A 24,904-nucleotide genomic window follows, 5' to 3' on the forward strand; every position below is an offset into this window, starting at 1 on the left:
CTATTACATGGCTAATTGCACTTTTGCCGATAAGCTTGACTGTGAGCAAACATTTTTTTCCTTTTGTGTCTCACCTTATCGCTGACGCTCGTGGCGGCAGTGGTGCTGTGAATTGGCTCGCTAATGTGAAACTGTTTTACTTTAGATTTTCAAGTTATGTGGCAAGAAAAGTCCAGTCAGGAATTTACAACGCTAATATCTCTAACTCGAGCAAATGAGAGACCCATTGCATTGCAAGTGATTGTTTTTGAATTATCATTATTGTTATTATTATAATATCCATTAGGAAGCACTGGAGCAGATACTGTCCATGTGTGACTGTTTGCTTTTGACTAAGGACCTGATTTAGAGTGCTATTACTTTGTCAGGGCAACAGAGCATTTCACTCTGGTCCCCTGACGGAGTAAATCTACACCAAATTTAGAGCTGTCTGCTGCCCCTGCTGACATCTCTTACAATGGAAGATGCCACCATCCTGGCAATTCCTGTCACTGCATTTGAAAGTGTGCCATACTGCTCCATCATCATGATGGAGCAATACGGCACACTTTCAGTTTCTTTTATTATTTAAAAAAAAGAAAATACCAACGTGTAACGCTGTTTGCTAAGAAGCTAAAAATGTCTGACGATCTATTGCAAGGACACCTTAGAGATTGGTGACCTTTTATAAATGCACTTAGCCTTATGTGGGTTAGTTACTATCATGGGGTGGGCAGTTTTATTTAATAGATAAGAGTTTTTTTTTGTTTTTTTTAAATATATTAAACAGCTGTATCCAGCGTACTTCAAGGAGGGCTGGATTCATGCCAGACTTTCACGATTTCCAGATAAAATACACTTACAATCCATTAAAGTCAATGTAAATTTAAATTGTGGTTGATGTAAAAATCTGGCATGGAATTTGTGCATTGCAGTTAAATTGCACATTTGATAAAGACATTTTTATGTTACATTTTGAGAGCTTTAATGAAGAGTTTCCTATCATGATTATGGGCTGTGAATGCTCACACCTTATTGCTTTTCTGAAATTTCCATTCTAGTATGCAGTTATAAAAAAAAAAAAAAAAAAGATAGGGAAAACTTTATGATGCATACTTGCCCTGTTGGTGTTGATCATTATGCTACCACTGTTGCTCCCAAAAAAAACTTTGAATTATAAACTGACTAGCTCTGTCATGTTTGCTCATCACCAATGTGAAAACGTTACAGGCTTTTCTTACAAAGGGTCGGGGTTTGTAATTTGTCCAAACTAGGACCTGAAGCAGTAGAAGGCAACATGTTAAGGGATCCTTCTCCTTATTGTGATTTAAACCTGATGCTTTTCAACGCACTTATCCACATTTTTGGCATATGATTGTCTCATTGAGTTGAAGCTTGCTCTCTGGAAATTAATTCAGTCTCTTTCTGCTAGGAGAGTGAGAAAGGATTAAGATGTTTATTCATCCAAAGAAGATCCTGCTCGAGTTTACTTTTCTTTTCTTCCAATGGATACTTGGTTTTTCAGAACCTTCATCTGTTCACATTTCCCAATTCGAAAGAAAGGGTCCAGTTTACAGTGTCACGAGAGGCACACAAATGATACATGGAAACAGGAAGCCATGCTATTGGCCAACAGTTACAATCATGGTTCCTATGCTACGTTCTACGAAGCACCAAGGAATCGAATATAATGGGCCAGGCTGGGCCCTAAGCAGCTGGCTAGCTTCCCAACGATCTTTAGATTTTGACCCTCTGGCACCCCTGCTATTCCAGTCTGTTACACTCTTTCTTTAGACACCACAACCATTGGTATGTCAAGATCAGTTCAGCCTTAGACACCACTTCAGTAGCTTCAGACGTGGCTTTAACCAAAACCAACTTCCAGTATCAACGCCTCTAAGTACTGGCCAGATAACAGTGAATACCTCGTTTGAGTGCACAAAGCCTTAGTTGCTTCCACAAAAGTCTCATGTGTGGCAGTGGGTTTGGTGCTTGTTCCCATCATTCTCTAATAGAAAAGGCCATAAAGTGAACAATGCTGGTGTAGTGGCCTTCAGTTCTTTTACCAAAAGCTCTCAATAGATTGGTGCAGTGAGACTTTGAGGGTTCATATGAAGGGTTTGAGGGAACACTACAGGACACTAGGATCATTATTATAGTTTTACTTTTGCCAAGCTGCTTTCTGAGTGTTCTTTAAATGTCATTATTAGGATTGATTAATGATGGTGCAGTTTCATGGAGTGAAGTTTCTTTTATTTTGCTATGATGTCAGTATCTACTAAATATTAGTTTAAAAAAAATTAAAATGGGTTTATTAAAAAAGTAAGATGCAATACTAAAGTGGTTTCTTTTGCATGAAAGATGCACATCTCACTTGGATGAAATGCTATATTTAATATATTTGATGAAGTAAGTGCACTTTATATTGTATTTCAGATAGAGCTGTATGTACTTACTGGGAAAATATGTGACAGATAGCACCCTAAATTATGGGTAGTGGTCGAAATTGCATGTCACACAGTTAAAATCTCAATATTTTTTACCAGGTTTTAGCACTTCAAAAGGCGAGCTTGTGCGTTCCATCCTGTATCCAAAACCAACAGACTTCAAGCTCTACAGAGATGCCTACCTTTTCCTTCTCTGCCTTGTATTGGTGGCGTGCATTGGATTTCTGTACACAGTTGTTAACAGCATAATAAATAAGGTATGGGCATGGTTTTGCCTTTTCATTTAACGTAATTGTGTTCTCCTACATTGAGCCCAACTCACCAGTCACTGACTACTAAAGGTCTTCTGTTATTAATGAAAGGAGTTCATTTTCCAGATTGTCTGTCAGTTTTGGAAATCCTGGGAAACAGACACCGTCATAAGAGATATTTGTGTAAAGCACAACTTCCGAACTGTTTTTTTGTCATGTACATCCTGAAGGCACTCCAACATTGCACAGACGTTTGAAGTCACCTGCTGACAAATATCCCATTGGGTAGCTACATGTTATGTTTGTAGCACAGACAATAGTTTTAAATAGATGATAGTGAGTCTGCTGATTTATCATAGAGTTTGCAACATGTAATAATTTCACTGAGGTACTTTAAATTGTAAATGTGGCTAGATATGTTGAGTGTCTAATTGAAGGGATGTGAAAATCTACTTGCTCTGTGTGGGTCTTTTGGCAGCCAAAGGAGGGGCAGTTGGTTAGAAGGTTACCTTTTGTGGTCTGCCTTTGTGTCTGTTAAAGGTCTTGGGAGGGTCTCATTTGACTGTTGGAGCATCTGTTTGTGGTTATAAGAGTCCTTTTATAGATTGTAGGAAGTTGGCTCTGTATGCACTATTTCAAAGTAAGGAATAGCATGCACAGAGTCCAAGGGTTCCCCTTAGAGGTAAGATAGCGGCAAAAAGAGATAATACTAATGCTCTATTTTGTGGTAGTGTGGTCGAGCAGTAGGCTTATCAAAGGAGTAGTGTTAAGCATTTGTTGTACATACACACAGGCAATAAATGAGGAACACACACTCAGAGACAAATCCAGCCAATAGGTTTTGTTATAGAAAAATATATTTTCTTAGTTTATTTTAAGAACCACAGGTTCACATTCTACATGTAATATCTCATTTGAAAGGTATTGCAGGTAAGTACTTTAGGAACTTTGAATCATTTCATTAGCATGTATACTTTTTACATAAAACACAATAAGCTGTTTTAAAAGTGGACACAGTGCAATTTTCACAGTTCCTGGGGGAGGTAAAGTAATGTTAGTTTTAACAGGTAAGTAAGTCACTTACAGGTTTCAGTTTTGGGTCCAAGGTAGCCCACCGTTGGGGGTTCAGAGCAACCCCAAAGTTATCACACCAGCAGCTCAGGGCCGGTCAGATGCAAAGGTCAAAGAGGTGCCCAAAACACATAGGCTTCAATGGAGAGAAGGGGGTGCCCCGGTTCCAGTCTGCCAGCAGGTAAGTACCCGCGTCTTCGGAGGGCAGACCAGGGGGGTTTTGTAGGGCACCGGGGGGGACACAAGTCAGCACAAAAAGTACACCCTCAGCAGCGCGGGGGCGGCCGGGTGCAGTGTGCAAACACGCGTCGGGTTTTCAATGGTTTTCAATGAGAGATCAAGGGATCTCTTCAGCGTTGCAGGCAGGCAAGGGGGGGCTCCTCGGGGTAGCCACCACCTGGGCAAGGGAGAGGGCCTCCTGGGGGTCACTCCTGCACAGGAGTTCCGTTCCTTTAGGTGCTGGGGGCTGCGGGTGCAGGGTCTTTTCCAGCCGTCGGGAAATGGAGTTCAGGCAGTCGCGGTCAGGGGGAGCCTCGGGGTTCCCTCTGCAGGCGTCGCTGTGGGGGCTCAAGGGGGACAACTTTGGTTACTCACAGTCTTGGAGTCGCCGGAGGGTCCTCCCTGAGGTGTTGGTTCTCCACCAGTCGAGTCGGGGTCGCCGGGTGCAGTGTTGCAAGTCTCACGCTTAAACAAAGTTGCAGTTCTTTTGGAGCAGGGCCGCTGTCCTCGGGAGTTTCTTGTCTTTCTCGAAGCAGGGCAGTCCTCAGAGGATTCAGAGGTCGCTGGTCCCTTGGAAAGCGTCGCTGGAGCAGGTTTCTTTGGAAGGCAGGAGACAGGCCGGTGAGTCTGGGGCCAAAGCAGTTGGTGTCTTCTGTTCTTCCTCTGCAGGGGTTTTTCAGCTCATCAGTCCTCTTCTTCTTGTAGTTTCAGGAATCTAAATTCTTAGGTTCAGGGAAGCCCTTAAATACTAAATTTAAGGGCGTGTTTAGGTCTGGGGGGTTAGTAGCCAATGGCTACTAGCCCTGAGGGTGAGTACACCCTCTTTGTGCCTCCTCCCAAGGGGAGGGGGGTCACATCCCTAATCCTATTGGGGGAATCCTCCATCTGCAAGATGGAGGATTTCTAAAAGTTAGAGTCACTTCAGCTCAGGACACCTTAGGGGCTGTCCTGACTGGCCAGTGACTCCTCCTTGTTGTTCTCATTATTTTCTTCGGCCTTGCCGCCAAAAGTGGGGGCCGTGGCCGGAGGGGGCGGGCAACTCCACTAGCTGGAGTGTCCTGCGGTGCTGGAACAAAGGGGTGAGCCTTTGAGGCTTACCGCCAGGTGTTACAGCTCCTGCCTGGGGGAGGTGTTAGCATCTCCACCCAGTGCAGGCTTTGTTACTGGCCTCAGAGTGACAAAGGCAATCTCCCCATGGGGCCAGCAACATGTCTCTAGTGTGGCAGGCTGTTGGAACTAGTCAGCCCACACAGATAGTCGGTTTAGGTTTCAGGGGGCACCTCTAAGGTGCCCTCTGGGGTGTATTTCACAATAAAATGTACACTGGCATCAGTGTGCATTTATTGTGCTGAGAAGTTTGATACCAAACTTCCCAGTTTTCAGTGTAGCCATTATGGTGCTGTGGAGTTCGTGTTTGACAGACTCCCAGACCATATACTCTTATGGCTACCCTGCACTTACAATGTCTAAGGTTTGGCTTAGACACTGTAGGGGCACAGTGCTCATGCACTGGTGCCCTCACCTATGGTATAGTGCACCCTGCCTTAGGGCTGTAAGGCCTGCTAGAGGGGTGTCTTACCTATACTGCATAGGCAGTGAGAGGCTGGCATGGCACCCTGAGGGGAGTGCCATGTCGACTTACTCGTTTTGTTCTCACTAGCACACACAAGGTGGTAAGCAGTGTGTCTGTGCTGAGTGAGGGGTCTCCAGGGTGGCATAAGACATGCTGCAGCCCTTAGAGACCTTCCCTGGCATCAGGGCCCTTGGTACCAGAGGTACCAGTTACAAGGGACTTACCTGGATGCCAGGGTGTGCCAATTGTGGATACAAAAGTACAGGTTAGGGAAAGAACACTGGTGCTGTGGCCTGGTTAGCAGGCCTCAGCACACTTTCAATTCAAAACATAGCATCAGCAAAGGCAAAAAGTCAGGGGGTAACCATGCCAAGGAGGCATTTCCTTACATGGATCTCTTGGGGTCTCTCAGGTGTATTTGATATTTTGTGGGACAGCTGTTTTTAGGGGATCGGCAGGTTCAAATGGACTCTTTGTGACTGTTGGTGGCCGAGCAAGGTTTTCTTGGCATTTGCATGAGGCACTGTTATGTAATGTTGTGTAGGTCTTTCAAACTAATAACCAAATAATCTCCAAGCCTGCCACTCGAGTTAAAAACTGGAGAGGGATCTTGGTGGCAGGGGAACAAGAATCTGGCAAAAACCATACCTTGTGAAGGCTAAAGTGATTTCAGTGCCACGTGTCCAGCAATTACTGAGAGTCTCATTTTGTTTTTGAAATTATGAAATAAGATTCTGTGAATTTTAGATATTCACAGGCCTTGTACTGGATATGTCATTGAAGCCAGCAAGTGTTATGACTAAAACACATTTGGTAGGGCTTTTTTCTTTTTTTGTGAAGAAACTGATTTGTATTTTCCTTCTGCTATAGGTACCAGCTTACATCATTATCATTGAGTCTCTCGACATCATAACCATAACTGTGCCGCCAGCCCTCCCCGCTGCAATGACTGCTGGCATTGTGTATGCACAGAGGCGACTGAAAAAGATAGGCATCTTCTGTATCAGCCCGCAAAGGATCAACATCTGTGGACAGTTGAACCTAGTCTGCTTCGATAAGGTGAGGATTCTTCTGCGATGCATCTTTTAAGCATTGATGATTGCCCTGATGGAAATCCCAGGACATGTATACCATCCCCCGCTGGTCCTCTTTTGTCATTTTGTCTGCATTCATTCTCTTCCTACCTTGTTTACCAATCTCACCTTCCTCTGTGCCGTACTCGCTTCTAACCCACATTGTAATCCAGGCTGCCTGATTTCTTCTTTCATCTATGACTTGCTTTTTCTTCTATGCTGTTTGTCCCATTCTTGTGTACCACACTATCCTTAGGTAGTGACCGCATGACAAAGATAAAAATAAGAATAAATTAATAAACCATAAACACCAGTAATATGACATTAAGTTACGAATGAACAAGCTTTAAACTTTTCTGAGTTTATGTAAGGCCACTCTCTCAATGAGAAAGAGAAATCAAGAGGCTGGTACCCAGGTAAAATACTGCTGCACAACAATAACACATAAATTATTCAAACTAAAGTGTTACACATATTTCAGGTTGTTTTTATTAGTACTACTGAGCCACTAGCGAGAAACACTTGGGACACCCCTGTGAAGAGAAGAAAAGCACTGCTTTACCCTAGGAATGACCTTTAACCTAGCACCTCTTTCTTTATACAAATCCCCAGGCTAGTGTGTGATCAGTTCTGAATTTCTAGTCTTAGAGTAGTACTTTTGTACTTTGCTGATGGCTTGGTGTGCAGCTCTGATGTTTTCCCTTTAGTATGTTGGATTAAAGGTGGATAGATAGTCTGCCCTTGCCAACTAAGGGTTTCTGATTGGCATGCTAGCGACAGATCTAGGAGCCGGAGCCATAATTCACTTTGATGGTGGCCATAATGTGTGCTGTTTTGAGCAGTAGAGTCATGTGCTTGTGAGAGGAAGTTAATTCCTACTCTTCTACCCTAAACCACTTTACATGGTTTCAAAATGGAACAGAGGACTAAATAGAGTGGATGTGCTTCAACAGGTATGTATTGGTAAGACCTGCTTGGTGTTTCATTCATGATCCCACACTTTATATGTTTCTTGAAGTAGTAGATTCTAAGAATGCAATCTATCTCAATTACCCCATACTGGCACTTCCAGCCAGGCAGTGTGCTCACCAGTCTTCCTATCAGCTCCTTTTTCAGTCGGTAAAAACCTTCAGTCACACCTATCAAACCATACTAGCATACACAAATGGGCAATTTTTAGACACAGAAAAAGCACGTAAACCACAAACAATGCTGATAATTAACCCCATACAACTAGAAATCAGACTCCACTTTGAAACAGAATTAAACGGAACTCTCCAGGCCTAGTGTGAAAGCACCTAATCTCCGACAGTACTGTATCACCATGATGATTGAGGAACACACACACTGTATAAATCTCCATATCATAACATTTGGTGATAAGGAATATTTCCCCATGTGTCTTACTTCACCGCTTGTAAAACATTAGGCTAGATAATAGAAAATGTACCTGCGCTTCGTGGAAAAATATAATTGTTTGGTGTATGTTTACATGAAGGAAAATCTGTGTTTTGTGTATATGCGCTGTAGGTTTACTACCTATGTCTAATCTACAGTGTAGGTAACGTGAGTCTAAAGGTAGTATACCACAGCCTTGAGTGAAGGTTTAAGTTGTTGTATTGTAATAAACTAATAGTGCGCACAACTTGTGGGAACTGATTCTTTATGCTATGGATTCAAGCTGAGTGCATTAGCTGCTGCACACATGTGAAACATGTTTTAGTCATGACAAGTTAGGCTGAGATTAGTTGCTTTTTGTTTTGACCACATATAATGCTGTTTTATATAGTGCCATCAACACGTGTCTGGGATTGCTTCTGTTCATGTCTACAGCGCCCCTTGCCTGACAGCTTGAGCGAATCAGGATTCAAATATATTTAAAAAAAAAAAATTGCTAAGAGCTTTGCTGAATTGAAGAAAATTTGCTCTCTGATAGAAACATCTAGTAGCAGATTCCTTGCATTACAATTTCCCCCAGTCATCAATCTGGATCCGGAGATCTTTCTTGAGCAGTACCCCTGAGCACCATTAGGTGACGTGGATCGGCTCTGCACCGTTCTTCGGCATCTTCCTCACTGGATAGGACGTCGCAGGTCCTATATAGGCACCACCCCGGCGTGCTGACTTCAATACTTTTCTTTCTGTGCCAGCCAGTGCTGTCAGCTAAAAGTTTTATTACGCCATGCGACTCACTTTTGGGGAGTCAGACACCGCTGGAGCGCCTTCGGGTTCCAGGCCGGTGGGTTTGGCCTTGGGTCCGAGTGGCACACATAGATCCATGCTTGGATCAGGGACGGCATTGGTCGTACCATCTCAACCTTCCCAAATACCATTCCCGATGCCCCCGGCCCACCGTCCCATCCTCATTGCCCATTCCACATTGTTAACTCTGACACGGAGCAGTATGGGCCTTGTATGGCTCCGACAGGAGCTATGCATTCTATTTCAGATCCTTAGACTGTTTCTTATGAGCTAGGGTATGATGAAGAATGGGATTGGTCGCTGGACCCTTTTTAATACCAGCTCCAAGAGCCTTTGGATTGGCATGCAGACTTGAGTGAAGCCAGTGGACTAGACACCTCCCCCGATACTGGCATGCTTTCTCCTCCTACCATGGCTGTGGAGGAGGGTGCTCCATAAGCTATGGTAGTGCGAAGAGCAACTGAGGACCTTGACCTTGAGCTGCCTTCAGTGGAAGTCAGGACTAACCTCCTTGGCACAGGTGCTTCAGCCTGGAGCTTCATCCTCCAAATCCCTGCTCCCCTTCAGTGAAACCCTTACAAATGTCCTACTGGGTACCAAACCCATACAGGGCCTCCTGTGAAGAGGCCAATTGCCTGCCGCCATCGCCCTGCTCCGGGCGACCCAAGTTTCCTCATGCAACACCCCACCCCTGAGAACTTGGTTATCCAAGCCTCCACTTCCCAGGGCACATTACCTTCCACACTCCCAGGACGGAAATCTCAGAGGCTGGCCACACTTGGTAAGAAGTATTTTTTTTTTCTGCCAGCCTGACATTGCAGTCTGTGAATGGCGCATGCCTTTTTGGCCATTATTCCCACACCCTGTGGGATACGGTTGCACAAGTGCTGTCACATGTCCTGGAGGAGGCCTGGACTGTACTTTCCCAAGCAGGTGCTGATGGGGGAGACACAGCAACGTTCATGGTTCGATGTGGACTGGAAACAACCGACTCACTGGGCAGAGCGGTTGCATTAACAGTGGCCCTTAGCCGCCATGCCTGGTTGAGGACGTCTGGCTCTTTGGGGACTGTCCAAGCCAATCTTATGGACATGCCATTGATGGTACCCGCCTCCTTGGAGAAAAAGCAGACTCTGTGCTCAAGTCTTTCAAGGATTCTCGTGCAGTGCCCAGGTCTTGGGCCTTGTGCTGCCTCTTGTCCCCCTCAGTCTGCTTTTCACCCCTTTCATGGATATGGAAAGAGCACCCTGCCACACTGATTTCTTTCCATCCACTGTGCTGCACATGCTGTCCAGCCTTTGGATTATTGGGGATGTGGGATCCACTGCCCTCGTGGATCAGGGAGCCAGCAGCCCGGCCAGTCCACTGGCCTCCCCACTGCAGCTGCTGGCAAACCTTCTTAAACTGACTTACCTCACCAGGGACCAGTTGGAGTCAGGATCTGCCATCACCTGCTCCGCTGGCAGTCCATCACATCAGATGGGTGGGTTTTGAAGATAGTCCGAAAGGACTACTTCCTCTCCTTCAAGACTACCCCTCCATTCATGCCACCACCCTACAATCGGACGATGGAGGATCACTTGACACTTTTCCAGGAGGGAGTTACGGCTCTCTTGGCCAAGGGTGCCATATAGAGGGTTCCAGTGCCAGAAGTAGGCCATGGTTACTATTCCTGCTACTTTCTGGTACCCAAAAAGGACAATGGCCTCCACCCTATCCTAGATCCCTGGTCCCTAAATATCTTCCTCAGGAAGGAGAAGTTCAAAATGCACTCTCTGGCTCCGGTTTTATCAGCCCAAGACTCAGGCGACTGGATAGTAGCATTGGACTTGCAGGACACTTAGTTCCTTATTCCTCTCCTGCCGGCCCACAGACGTTACTTGTGGTTCATGGCGAAGAGCACTTTCTGCTCACTGTGCTCCCCTTAGGCCTTATCAGTGCCCCTCTGGTGTTCACCAAGGTGATGGTGGTTGGCGCTCATCTGCGCAGGTCAGGGGTTTCAGTCTTCCACTACCTCAATGACTAGATTTTGAAGGCAGGCTCGCCCCATGTTGTCGTCTCTCACCTCCATTCTACGGCAGACCTCCTACATTCACTGGGGTTCGATGTAAATGTGTGAAAGGCACACCTGACTCCTTCTCAGATGCTCCCTTTCATCTGAGCTTTTCTGAACACAGTGCAGTTTTGGGTTTATCCTCCCGAACGGCCAGTCCAGGATATTCAGGCTATGATACTCATGTTTCAGCCTCTATCCTGGATTTAATTGAGAATGACTCTAAAGCTGCTGGGCCTCATGGCTTCCAACATCCTGCTGGTGAATCATTCCAGTGGCATGTGTGGGCTGTGTTATGGGACCTGAAGTTACAGTGGGTGCAGTATCAGGTGAATCTCTTCCAACATTGTCCAGATCTGGTAGGGAACTGCGTGACATCTACTGCGGTAGCCGAGGCACGCAATGGGGTCAGAGGCAGACCCCAATCTCTTCCCCAAGCAGAACTGACTGTAGTGATCGATGCGTTACTCCTGGGCTGGGGCTGCCATCTTCGAGAGGCGAGATCAGAGGCATCTGGTTTCTGACAAAGTCCGGCTCCACATCAACCTGTTGGAGCTGCGGGTGATCAGGCTAGCATTGAAAGCATTTCTTCTCTCTCTCATGGGGAAGGTAGTGCAGATGTTTATGGACAACAGCACTGCCATGTGGTTCTGCAGCAAGCAGGTGGGGTAGGGTTGTGGACCCTTTCCCAGGAGGCTCTGTGCCTCTGGCCATGGCTTTAACAACAGGGCATATCACTGGTGGTTCAACATCTGCTTGGTTCTCTGAAATTTAGAGCAGACGCACTCAGCCAACAATGCTTAGTCAATTACGAATGGTGTCTACATCCTGAGTTGGCGCTAGGTCTCTTTCATCAGTTGGGAGAGTCTTGCTTAGCTCTGATCGCCTCAGCAGGGAGCACGCAATATCAGCAGTATTGCACGTTGGAGTTTCCAAGGCGGCAATTGCTCGCAATGCTTTTCGTCCATGTATGCCTTTCCACCAATGCCACTTCTGCCCAGAGTTCTCAGGAACAATCGGTCCCAAGTCATTCTTGTGGCTCTGGACTGGGCACGAGGAGACTCAGAAGAGTCTGGTATCCTGAGCTACTGAGTGTGCCCATTGATCCTCCGATCAGACTGCCCCTAATGGAGGGTTCTCCACTCGAGCCTGTCCAGCCTCCGCCTTCTTGCATGGAGATAGAGCAGCAACAGTTGACAGCTTTGGAGCCTTCCCCCCGAAATCTGTAACGTAATCTGGGCAGCCAGACGTCCCTCCACTAAAACGGTATTGGAATAAGTGTGTGGCATGTTGCACAGACAAATCTGTTGACCCTGTCTACCCCCTCACTCTACAGTCCTGTTGTTTCTCCTTTCTCTGGCCCAGCAGGGCTCTCCTGTGGGCACCTTAAAAGGTTATTTATCTGCTATCTCTGTTTTTGATGTTGCTTGATCAACTTTAAGTCTCCTGTTGTTACTAAGTTCCTCTAAGGTCTTATTCTTGTGTATCCTCCATCCCCAATAATTATGCCCCAGTGGGATTCGAATTTAGTTCTGATGTTCCTAATGTGTGCTCCATTTGAGCCTCTTAATAATTATCCTCTCGGGCTTCTCACCCTTATAATGGACTTCCTTGTGGCTATCACATCTTCCTGCAGGGTGAGTGTGCTGCAGACATTGCCATCTAAGCCACCCTACCTTTCCATCTATCCTGAAAAATGGGATGCTTCGCACTAGGGCTTCCTTTCCTTTCATGTAGACCAAACCATCACCTTGCCTACTTTTTATGAACCCCCACATCTTTCAGAGAATGAGTTGATACTCCACCACCTGGTCCTAAAAAAGAGCATTGGTGTTCTTCCTTGATTGTACTAAAGAGTTCAGGGTAGATGATCAACTCTTTGCCAGTTATATGGGTGCAAAGAAAGGTCGGGCAGAGGTGTTGGTTTCTAGAATCTCTTGCAATATCCGGTCAGATTAATCTGAGTGTTTTGCAAGCATGGCTATGAGGTGGGTCAAGGGACCCCTGCTCTCGCTTTGATGCAGTGGTCCCTTCCAAGCTGTCCATAGTGGGAAGGGAGGGTCTTGGTCAGTTTTGCTTTGACCAATTATGTTCTGTGCCAGAGGCAGCCTCGGTTGTCCCTTCAACAGACCAGGCAGTATCCAGGAGGGAATAAAGAAAAACATAGTGGTCTGTCAGATCTAGTTCCTTTAACTCACAGTCTGGCCTGTGCAGTAGGCACCGTGCACAGGGCCTATACAACTTAGGGTGCAGCCAGTGGACCGGCAATAGTACAGGGTGACCCCCTCCTGCTGCTTGCATGCCTGGGTGGATATTTTGGCCCTCACTTTCACTCCACGATCCCTGGGGCACTCACTAGTGTTTGGGGTCCCTCTTCTTACCAGAGGTTCAGGATGAACAGCCTTATGCAGATCCAGAGGGTGCCTCCTCTTCATTCTGAGCCACAATAAGAGCCAACTCCAGAGGCATGCCGCAGCCTGTCACACCACTTCTCTTGTATCCTCCGGTCACCTTGTGGTGCTTGCACAGCTCTGCTTTTCTGTTGAGGGGCCACCAGCACAACCTCTTCTGTGCACTTGCAGGGGTAACCGCTCCTCCCTTCGCAGGTACCACCTTGCTCAGGTACACCAGAGCCAGCCCCGTGCTTACACTGCACAGGCTGCACGACTGCCCTGCAGGCTTGCCCCCACAAGCCCCACCTCTGCACGCCAGCAGTGAAGCTGACGCAGAGACAGGTGCAGCGGTCTCCACCACTCAGGATTACATCAGAATAATGTAGGGCATGGGTTGGAGCTCTGCTTAGGAGTGTTTTGTTGCGGTTACTATTGTGGCTATGCCAAAGTGTCACAATGGAGGACTTCTTCGTCGTTTTAGGTTCCAGAGCTGCAGCATCACTGAATGCCCTCTGCCACCTTAATACAGAAACTGTACCATTGCTGTTACAAAGGTAACACAGGTAACAGAAGGTAGAACCTTTCTTGTTTGTACCAACTGACATCTCCTGCATCAGACACTTTATTTGCCTGATGACTAGTTAAGAATGGAACTGGGCTGCTTGTTTTTTTTTAGGTTCTCTGCAATGATCTTTCTGGATTTGATCCTGCACTGTTATTACTTTTATCTACAGTTTCTCTATGTATGCAACATGCTGCTTGAACTTTTGCAGGGACTGTATGAGGAAGCTCTATGAAATGGACCTAACATAGACGTTGGCCAGTCATTCCAGAGTTCGCATTCATTGAGCTACTATGTTCTCTGTAATAGCACAAGGCAAACCCAGGAAGTGTCTTGGCATGCAGTAGATCTCTGGGACTGTATGTTAGTTGCTAAACTATTGTTTGTTTTGAGCTACCAGAAATCTGATCTAGTTGTTGGAATGTTAGGGTAGAAATGTGCCTCTTTCACCACATCGTTTTCACCTCAAGTAATACTTTATGCATGTATGTAGTTTGAAGCACCAGTTTCCAAGAGCATGCTGGAGACGGGCACATTTTTTTCTTTACCTTCCTCTTCCTCTTCCCATTACTCTTTCTTTTTCTATCACCTTCTATAATTTTTTCTGCTTTCTCATTCTTCGTGTTTTCTTTCTTTTCTATTTTTTCCTTTCTTTCCTGCTTTTCCTCCCCTTATCTGTGTGCAGTTGTCTTTTTCTCAGTTCCGAATAACCAGTCCTAATCTCTTAACTAATTGTTAGACTCTGCCTTTCAGTTTTTATGACAAATTAAGTTACAAAGTACAGACCTGATTTATTTTAATGTGCAAATTTGGGTTTGTGAGATATAGTTGTTGACCATGCTTTTTCTTTTTCTTTTTCATAGACTGGCACACTGACTGAAGATGGATTAGATCTCTGGGGTATCCAAAGAGTAGAAAATGCACAGTAAGAAAACCTTTTTCTTTTCAGAAAATGAAAATGTGATTGTTTGTTTGCAGCTTTCGCAGGTTCCCAGGAGAGATTGGTGTGATAACCTACATTAATTTTGTGCTATTTCTAATCTGAGATCCATGGTCTTTTTGAATATTCTATGCTCATCCACTTCAGTTAATCCCACATTGGTGTGTGTTATCAGGGTTAAAAGGCTCATCACTATTGTAGGTCATCCGTTGTACATTCCAGAAACTACAAAACATTGTGCATGGTGCTGGTTATTTACATACAACCAGCACCATGCATAATGTTCTTTTAATGGCAGCTACACTCTAACAAACCTCTGACATTTTGAGCTCTTATAGGCATCATTCATGATGTTCTTGTCCAAAATAACTGTTTCCTATGGTTATTATTTTTTAATCTGATATTGATGATAGCAGTATCCTTTTTAAATGTAGTGTATATCAATAATACTGTTTCATCAGAACTCTCTGTAAAGCACGTCTAATTTCTTTGTTGTTTTTGCCATCCTCATTAAGCCCTAAATGCTGCTGAAACAAAGAATTATCCAGTTATGTAAACATGTATCAAACAGTAACAGGAATAAGTCCTAGGAAAAGTATTTCTAAATCAAACCAACTGTTTTATTAAACAAAAATCACTGAAATGACATAGTGTAAGGCATAGGTTGTCTCTTTATCAGTTTCTTGCTGGTCTCTTTCCATTGTTTAAAAGCTTGCTTTAACATTATGGAGCCCACAACATTAGGATGCTTAATGCTAATAAATTAGCCCTTGATCTACCATTTGTTTTGTGACACATGCTTTGTTCACCATTAACAATGGCCAGTCAAGACTTCACAAAACTTGGCTGAGGGTGACTAGGTGTGGTTTAGACTAAGGGACTGATGATGACCTTGGTGGATGGGCTACTCAATCACAAATGTGACGAATATCCCGCCCGCCGTATTACAAGTTCCATTATATCCTATAGAACTTGTAAAACGGTGAGCGGGATGTCCGTCACATTTGTGACTGAGTATCCTATCTGCCAAGGTCCTAAGTTTTAAAAGGTATTTTTAAAACACATTTCTAGTCGTGGATGGTGGCAGTAACAAAGTTCAGTAAAATGCCCAAAGGATCGATATCGGAGGTGCAGAGAGCTGAGAGAAATCTACATTCAGTACAGTTACATTTTGATTTTTGAAAAACTTTTACATTGCACCTGGGATATTGGGAGAAGGCGGGGTAGAATTTATTTGGTCACAGGGCATTCAGAGAACCAGATACTTTGGCAATTCATGTTGATGCATTCTCTGAACATGATGTGAAACCCCAAGTATTTGCTACTGAAAAGCTGAGAACCATGCCCAGACATTCATGTTAATTGTGTATCTGTTAAGGAAGAAAAGTTGCATTTCAGTCAGTTTGATTTGTAAGTAGACAACAGACATACAAGTTTGAATGGGGGCCAGACCAGATTTGTGTTGCTAATGGTGGATATGAAAGTCCTCCTTTTAGGTGAATTGACTTTTAGTCAAGTAGGTGAACAATTTCATGATTGCATGGTTGAACTCCATGCAGGCAGAAAGGGTGTTAGAGGTAGGTACGATGAATGACAATTGGGGGCTGTTGGCAAATAGAGCTGAAACAGCAGGCAGGCATCAAAAGTGTCCGATAGGGAGAGTGTTGTCAGGAGCTAATGCTTGGTTTATTTAATTGAATTAGTTGTTGTTTAAGTTTGTTTAAGCTAAAGCTTGCTTTAATTTGTATGATGATCCGCCGGTGTGTGGCTTCTGCAGTTTTAAGGCACCAGGGACTCCGTGGCACTCTTACCACCAGAGTTACCTTTTAGTGGTCCCGGAAGGAGAGTTTGATTGGCCTGTTGGTTCATGTTATATATCATAATCCCATTATATAGTTTAGGTTGGGTGCTGCATGGTAAATAAAAATAAAAAAAGATGGGTGGGGGAAGAAGATGTTTGTCATACTTATGTAATGAGGGCTTGTCATGATTATGAGTGTTGACGTCTGCTATGAAAGCTGTAATACCATAGATGAGGCCTGTTAAGCATAACAGGGTGACATTCATGGTTTGCTTTGGAGTACTGGGATGTGGACCAGGTTGTTGGGTTGTAGGAATATGATCTGTACCTGCTATTCAGGTAGACTGATTCACAAACTTCACTTTGTAGTATGTTTTGCACTATTACAAAACAAACGACAAAATACATGATTTACCTTTGCTCATGTTTGTAGAATTCTTAGCCCGACTTCGGAGTCTCCACACACATAACTATAGATTTTAGTAGTAAATGCGGGAGGGGCAAAGAAGTGAGGATGGGAAAAGCAGCAGCCTTATTCTTAAAGGAAATTGTATTTGAGAGGAGTAATAGGGGTTTAGGAAGGGACTTATCCCACCCACAGAAGTCTGTGCCAATTGCTTTACTCTGGGGGTGGAGACATGTACTTTACACTTTTATAGTATTTGACAATCTGAGTTTGTGAATACTAAAAGTATTAAACTTACTCCAAAGTGTAAACTTGCTCAAAAGTATCAGTTACCTTTGTAAGGCCCGTAGTCTTTATTGTTCTTTTTTAACCACCTAAAATGAGTTTGTTGCTTTTTGTGTACTGTCACCTCAATTATGCAATAGCGTAGTCCTTCTTATCTTTTAGTTTCCTTTTGCCAGAAGACAACGCATGCAGCGAAAGCCTGGTGAAGTCTCAGTTTGTTGCCTGTATGGCATGCTGCCATTCACTTACAAAAATTGAAGGAGTCCTTTCTGGTGATCCCCTTGATTTGAAAATGTTTGAAGCAGTAGGATGGGTAAGTTTGGTGTACTGATCCATAGTCGAAGAGTCTGTTAATGTCTGTGGGCACAAACTTTTTTTTGAATTTTGTTTTTCTGGGAGCAGCTTCATAACCTTGAATGCTGTGGATTTATTTACGAAGTGAAAAATAATAATTAGAGAAAACAGTCACTGCTGCGTACCAAGAAAAATCCCTGTGCTATCATTAAAGCCTGTCTTATTTCCTTTTGTGGTGCCTTTATGAAGGTTTTGTATTGTGTCTGAATTCACATGTGTGCTACCACCCTTGCTTTTGCTGAAGACTGGAATCTAATCATGAATCATGATATCGGGATCTTCAGTTTTTGTTACTAAAATGTTTGACGGAAAGGCTTATCTCTAAACAGTTATTCAACTTTTTATTTTCTTTCTCTGTATCTGCTCTGTCAATAACTGTTTTCAGGGGTAAACCCTTTATACAAGGGCTAAACATTAGTGTGAGGTCCCGCACTTCAAAAAGAAAACAGGTACTACAGATTTTACCACATCTTCATCTGTAGGTAAAGCCTACCAGACACCTCTAGCTGTCTGGTTGCAAAAGACCGATTGTGAGCTTACCAAGGAGTTACAGTGGCTTAGTGTCCACCCTTGGCTTACCATTGGTTGGCATTTATGTGACTAATTTGCTGGCTTCTTATTTGATGGCCTTCTTTGTTCATCTTTTCTTTGTCCCTCCACTGTGGCATAGCTTCTTAACCATACTTTTGAGTGGCTGAATTGTATTCTTTCACTGTTCACTTTTAGGGGACTACTTTTTTTAATTTATACACTCCATCAGAGTACATGTATTTCCAGCTCAGTTCTCTTCTTTCCTTTCCCTCCCCCCTAACCTGTTTCCCCACACCTTATTTGCTCTTTTCTCATTACCATTCACTCTTTCACTTGTGTACTTTTGCGCCCGACTCCCCCATGCTCAGTGTTGCTGTCACCCACATGTGCTTCTCCACCTGCCCGCGTTTTGCTCTCTCCTTTGTCCCGCTGCCTATTTGCCACTGTTTTCCCCATATACTCCCCTTACACTGTCTCATTGTCCCCTCCTCCTTTGCTGTGTTTTTTAATCCATTTTCAAATGTACATGTAGTTTCCTTTGGAGGGCCAGGCACAAATTTGTTCCACAAAAGTACTTTTGCATAGCTAGTTTCTTTTCCTTTTTTCACTTGACCAATCAAAATGGCCACTCACCATCTTAGAATGGTTGATTAAAAAAAGAAAAGAAAATGGCACAAGTGAGATTTTCTCTTGTCTGTCTCTTTTTGTGTTTTTTATTTTTTTATTTTATTTTGCCTTTACTAAACAACACCGGCAAAATAAACATTGCTTTTACTGATGCATCAACAAAAGGGACTGGCAAAGCCTGTGGGTTCCAAAGATCAGACCTATTGTGGTTTCCAGTGCCTGCTTGTTATCTGCCTCAAAAAAGGGATCCATGACCATAATGTGCAAACTTTAGGCTGTGTATACTGTTTGCACAGAAAGCATAAAGTAAGCAAATTGGTAACTTTAAGCACATGTGACTCCTTTTCACACATAGGTTCTGCATTTCAAAAGTTTTTCCAGAAGATCTTTTTTGCTGGATATAATCCAAAAACAAAAGAAAGTAGTCTCCTGTCACAGTGATTTAAACAGATTGAATCAGATTAGTGCCACTATGAATAAGCCCTCTTTCATCAAATTCAAGCAAATTGAACTCATGCAATGTTTAAGCTAGAGAAGGAATTGGCATTAGACTTATGGTTGTTAGAATTACACTGAAACTCAGGATCCATGTATGAGGGAAATGGAAGAGTATGTATCAGAAGCAAATACACCCAGGTTAAGCATGTGTAAGACAGATCTATTGGAAGGATCGATTGTCCTGGAAGAAATAGAAAGGGCTATAACATCTCTTGCTTCCTGTAAGGCAGCAGGGATGATTTTTTGTCTCTGGAGCAGTGGTTCCCAACCTATCGATTTCTGTGGATCTCCCCCCCCCCCCCCCCCCCCTTATCAATACTACAACCCAGGGACCATCACTGAATCATTTTTGGGATCCAGGACCCTCCCCCCAATGAATCATTACTGAAAGCTAGGGACCTAATCTGCTAATATGAATTTTCTAAACAGTCGCGGACCCCCCAAGGAGGTTTCACTGACCCCCATGGGTCCCCAGATCACAGGTTGGGACCCACTGCTCTAGAGTTCTATAAAACACTTATAAGTACTTTGGCACTTGTTCTACTCACTTTTGTTCTATATATTAAGGCAACCATACTTCAAAATCTCAGAACTATACTGTATTGCAATCTTCCTAAAGAAGGACAACCACCTTCTTTAGGAAAGTGTTGTTCCGATGAATAGCTCTGATCAATTTGGTTGCTGAAATTTATGCAGAAGTGCTGACCTCACGGCTGGCTACTGGCTTTCCGGAGTTGGGATCTCCGTAGCAGAGCATAACTTTATACCAGGCAAGGACACTACTTATCATATTAATGCTGCTATAGCATTATTTGATGCATCTAGTATTTTTGGGGTACGACTAGGTATGATCCTATTAGATGGTGAGAAAAGGCGTTTGAATGGGTCTCATGGACTTGCTTTGCTGACAATGGATACTGAATGTTGGTTTTAAGTTGGGTCCAGAGTTTATATCAGAGAGCAATAGCTCATGTACTCTTAGAAGGGCATTGCTCTCCTCTGTTCAAGATCTCCAAAGGCACCTGGCAGGAATACCTGTTGTCCGTGCTTCTGTTTTCCCTTTATCGCTGCAGCATCTGATTCAGAATACATGGAAGGCACCAGTAACAGTAAATGGAATGGACATTAGGATCAGTGCCTATGAGGACAATGTGGCTGTATACTCATCGGAACCTATTAAATCTATTCAGCTAATTTCTAACAAGGCAGAGATTTTGGGTTATCTCTGGCAATCGTTTCTGCCTTCAGAAACGCAAACAATCTAGAGCTGTATATCGGCTGTAAAGAAGATAAACCTGGTCTCAGCTGTAACTTATTTGAGCATTAAGATTAAGTCCTCTGTTAACCACATTAATGATTTAAATTATGAACAGCTGTTACGTCAGTGTATAGCTAAGATGCATGTGTGCAATAGGCAGCCAATAAGTATTATTGGCCACTGTAACATCGTGAAGATAAAGATTCTGCTTAAGTTTCTTTAACGTTTTCATGCTATTCCTTTGCGCCTACCTGATTCATTTTCAGGCTGCCTGAAGAGGCTGTGGGCAGCTTCATATGGGTTTATAAAAAGCCTTGGTGTGCTATTCTGCTGCTAAAATAGAATCCTAATTAAGGCAGATGGGCATTACCAGATTTTGTGCAGCCTTTGTATACTATCTTTAGTGCCTTCTTATAGACTGCCAATCGAACGGCAAGGCCTTTGTCTATCAGATTGTGATGGGGGAAAGAGTGGAAGTTCTTATTGGCTAGCCAAACTGATCCTAATTATTTCATGAGATCACCGTTTATGCTGTTCATTGATGCTTATAGAATCGTGGAAGAAATTGGCTTGGCTTTCCAATTACCATCTTTACATTACTGTGCACCTTTCTGGGGGAACCCATCTTTTCTAACTATTTTCATGACACGGCTGCTAGGCTTTGGCATGCTAGGGGTGTCAGAACTGCAGGTCAGTTATATAACCATCAAGTGTTTAGCTCCTCTTCCATGTTGCAGTTAGCATACGACCTTCATTATAATACTTTTTTAAGTATTTACAGATGCAAGACTACTTTCATCATAATGCTCCTCGCAACGCTATAAGTGATGAGTCAAAGTAGGTATCATACATGCATCCGGTGATGGTAAACTAACCATTTGGGAATGTTATCGAATAATGACAGTGTTGGAAGATGGGTCATTAGTTGTGTGGCCTGCACAAGTAATGAGTCCGCACACGACCACCACTGGGTACCAAACACCCTATTGTAGCGCTTGACTCTCATAGGTTAGCGTTGCAGAGCAGTCCAAGGCTTACTCAAGGGAGGTGGTGTGGGCTAGTAATCCCCATACACAAGCATGACTCACAATAAATGATTGTCCAGTCTGTGCTTTTTCTTTTGATAAAGTAAAAGTATATTTATTACTCACACACACTACTCAATACTATGCAGCAATCTACAAATATACACAAAGTGATGGAATCACTCTGGGAAGACATTGTGTAATCTCCCATGTCTGCTCCAAGGGAGGCTATAATCCAACAACCCACATGGCAAAACAATCACCGGTGTCCCTCTGCAACATTTGAACATTTGACAGTAATGTGGAATGAACACACCTACATATGCAATTAAGTACATCTATCTTGATGAGAGGTGGCTGCCAATCTCATTATTCACACTAACATCAACAGGGAACATATAGGACCATGTTTAAGCAATTTAACCATTGGGACTTACTTTTAGATTACTTTCAAATTACTCTTAGTTGACCATCAAATAACAGTTGACTACATTGGGTAATACCAGCCTACACCTCTAGTAGGCACAGTCCCACAAGCAAGAACAAAAGTTCACATAAGCTTGTGCTCTAACAACATGTGGAACCCTTGGGGGGGTTATCATTCCTTTGTCCGACCCTACCTAGGGTGGGGACACAAACTGCATTGGGGGGAGGTTGCCCTGCTCCTGCAGCTCCCCTGTCCATGGGCATGGATTTGGTGATGGCCCCATCTCCCTGGGACCAAAACAAGCTGGTTTAAGAGACTAAACCCCTGCTCCTGCCCCGCAAATCATGCTGGGCAGCCGCATATGAGATGAGCGGCTCTCCCGCTGTGCTGGGGGGAGCCGATGTGCCGGCAAAACTGAGGCTTCTTCCGGGGGTACCCGGTCCCACCCAGACACCCCCACACAAGGTAAGTGCTCCCTCGTTGGAGGGCGGCACAGGGAGCCCACCCCTGGCCGGCTTCACACACGGCCAGCACCTCTGTGTGCTGCCGCGGGAGCCGGCCTTCTCTGTGCTGTCTGCCCGCTGCAGTGGGCAGACGCGTGCAGGCTGGTGGCCGGACGGGCCGCTTAGGGGAGTGCAATAGCACGCCCCTCTTCCACCACGACAGCTGTGGGGCCCTGGGATGGTGTCCGGGGCCCCTCCACACCTCGCGCTCCCCAAAGTCCTTCTCCACTTAGGGCCCCGGGATGGAGTCCAGGACCCATCCACGACTCCAAAGGGTAGCGCAACGGCGCTCCCTGCTACCATCTTCCCTGTTGGGGCACGGGATGGGGTCTGGGGCCCCAGTGGCGATTTTTACAGGGGTGCGACAGCGCCCCTCGACTTGACTTCGGCTGGGGCACCAGGATGGGGGTCTGGGGCCCCTCGGATCCACCTTCATGGGGAGCTCGAATGTGCTCCACGTCTTCTTCTTCGGCCGGCCCCTCCACCGCCGGTGGCCATCTTGCGGGGGTGTGCGACGGCACCACCCCACTCCTCCTTCTTACTGGGGCCCCGGGATGGGGTCTGGGGTCCCTCTTCACCATTTTCACAGGGAGTGCGATGGCGCTCCTCGACTTTTATTTGGCTGCAGCAGCAGGGGGGGGTGCGCCACGGCCCCCCCCGCCCATCTGATCAGGCGGCAGGGCAGGCAGGCAGGCACAGTCTGGAGCAGCGGCAGAGCCCCACACGCTTCATCGCTGCTTCACAAAAGGTCAAAGGTCACAATCCTGCTTCCCTGGATATCTCGGGCCCCCAAGGGCCGATTTTCATCATTCCAGTGTCGTTTCGCTCCTGGTGACACGCCCTTGCCACCAGGAGCACTCTCCTTAGGCCTCCTAGCCTCAAAGGGTCCCAGATCATAGGTAGCCAGTCCCACTGACTCCCTGCACCAGCCTTTCTTCTGGGTGCCCTCTTTTCCTTCTGGGCAGCGTGCTCTCCTTGCGCTAGTCCAGTAATTCCCCCAACTAGTCCTCTTGGGGGGGGGGGGGGGGGGGGGCGGAGGTAAGGGGGCCAGCTTGCCTGGCCCTGGCATTCCTCTCGCTGGCTTGGAATCCTTCAGGGGCAGATTCCCTGCCCCAGGGGCAGTCAGGGGGTTCTTCCTTCCAGTTGTCTATGACACCCATCTGCAGTTCCTATGTCCAGCTGTGAAGCACAGCCAAGAGAGAGAGCTCTCCCCTGTGCAGGACCTTTTAAGTGGGGGCTGAAGTGTCCAGCAGGTCTGCACCTCTGGCCTATCCAGATGTGCCACATCACTTCCTTGCCCCCGTCCCCTCCTTCTTGCACAGTCTTCTGGGATAGCTCAAAATGGCATCCTCCAGGAGTTAGTTGCCACATGTGATCTGAAAGTCTCAACCCCTCCTCACTGACATTCCTCGCAGGGTCTCTCCAGCCTGCTCCTGACACGGAATGACAGGTGGGTGATTGATGCAAGGCCCTGCTCACGCAACTGGACAGAGCAGTAATTAGCCCTAATTCTGAGCTGGGTCAGAGAAAGATGACATCCATGGATGACCCATAAGTTGTACAACTATGCTCTTGTACCCTACTGCATCATTCTTTTCTTACAGGTTACAGTGTACTTTGGTGTGACTCTGGTCTCGGTGGACCCCAGAGAACTGGAGTTGCACCCTAGGCCCTCCTTTCCCATTGACATTTAATGGAGTATCCCCACAATGTAAATAACTTAAGCACACTGACATTGGCATTTAACTGAGTGTCCCTACAGTGAAAAGACAGTGAGCACATTGACTCTCCCTCACGTGTACACCCCTCTCATGAGACCTACTCCAGGTCACCACCCGCTCTGCATAGCTCCTCCTGCACCAGGCTTACCTAAGTACAGTTCTTGGGCTGCGTACACCAGGAATCCTTGCCCCACAGCCCTCACATGGGTGCACATCCATGTGCACACATTATCACATGTAACCCACCCGGGGCCTCCTGCCCTTGCTGCATCACAGCAGCCTTTCCTTAGCACCGCGACACTGGCGGTAAATACCCGCAGTCCATTTTACCATGTGTTTACTGTGCGTGAGTCCCCTCATAGGAGGCTCCCTCACAGTAAAAAGTCAAAAACCAGGTGGTCAAAAAGCGAAAAATCAGGGCAGACCTGATGGTCAGAACCGTCCTCTAACAGACAAAAGGTAGCGAAAACTACTTAAGCCGCCTAACATGCAACTGGAGCTCTAAGATTGGATCGCTGGTACAGGATTCTGATCTTAAGGATGCTTTGAAGCTACCTATTCTTCTGTTACCTTGGTCAATCTGAAAATATAACTCAGAACTCTTTGTGTTTTGTATTATACACCTCAAACAATAGGATAATGGATTTGAAGAAAGCTAGCAACAGGAGTAGCTTTCCGCGATGTGGGCTGCATGCTGCTGATGTT

The 24,904-nt window shown here is 45.3% G+C and overlaps 1 protein-coding gene across 7 annotated transcripts in view; it reads left to right on the forward strand.

Annotated features, from left to right (window-relative positions):
- Positions 1-24,904, forward strand: part of ATP13A3 (ATPase 13A3) — a 429,788-nt gene that overhangs the window by 158,064 nt on the left and 246,820 nt on the right. For all 7 annotated transcript variants that reach the window (XM_069213169.1, XM_069213167.1, XM_069213166.1 and 4 more), the window contains 4 exons: positions 2,526-2,683; positions 6,411-6,599; positions 14,687-14,748; positions 17,418-17,568. In XM_069213169.1, coding sequence (XP_069069270.1) covers positions 2,526-2,683; positions 6,411-6,599; positions 14,687-14,748; positions 17,418-17,568 — 560 coding nt within the window. The remainder of the gene's footprint in view (positions 1-2,525; positions 2,684-6,410; positions 6,600-14,686; positions 14,749-17,417; positions 17,569-24,904) is intronic.

The sequence above is a fragment of the Pleurodeles waltl genome, chromosome 11, assembly GCF_031143425.1.
Source record: "Pleurodeles waltl isolate 20211129_DDA chromosome 11, aPleWal1.hap1.20221129, whole genome shotgun sequence".
Classification (NCBI taxonomy): Eukaryota; Metazoa; Chordata; class Amphibia; order Caudata; family Salamandridae; genus Pleurodeles; species Pleurodeles waltl.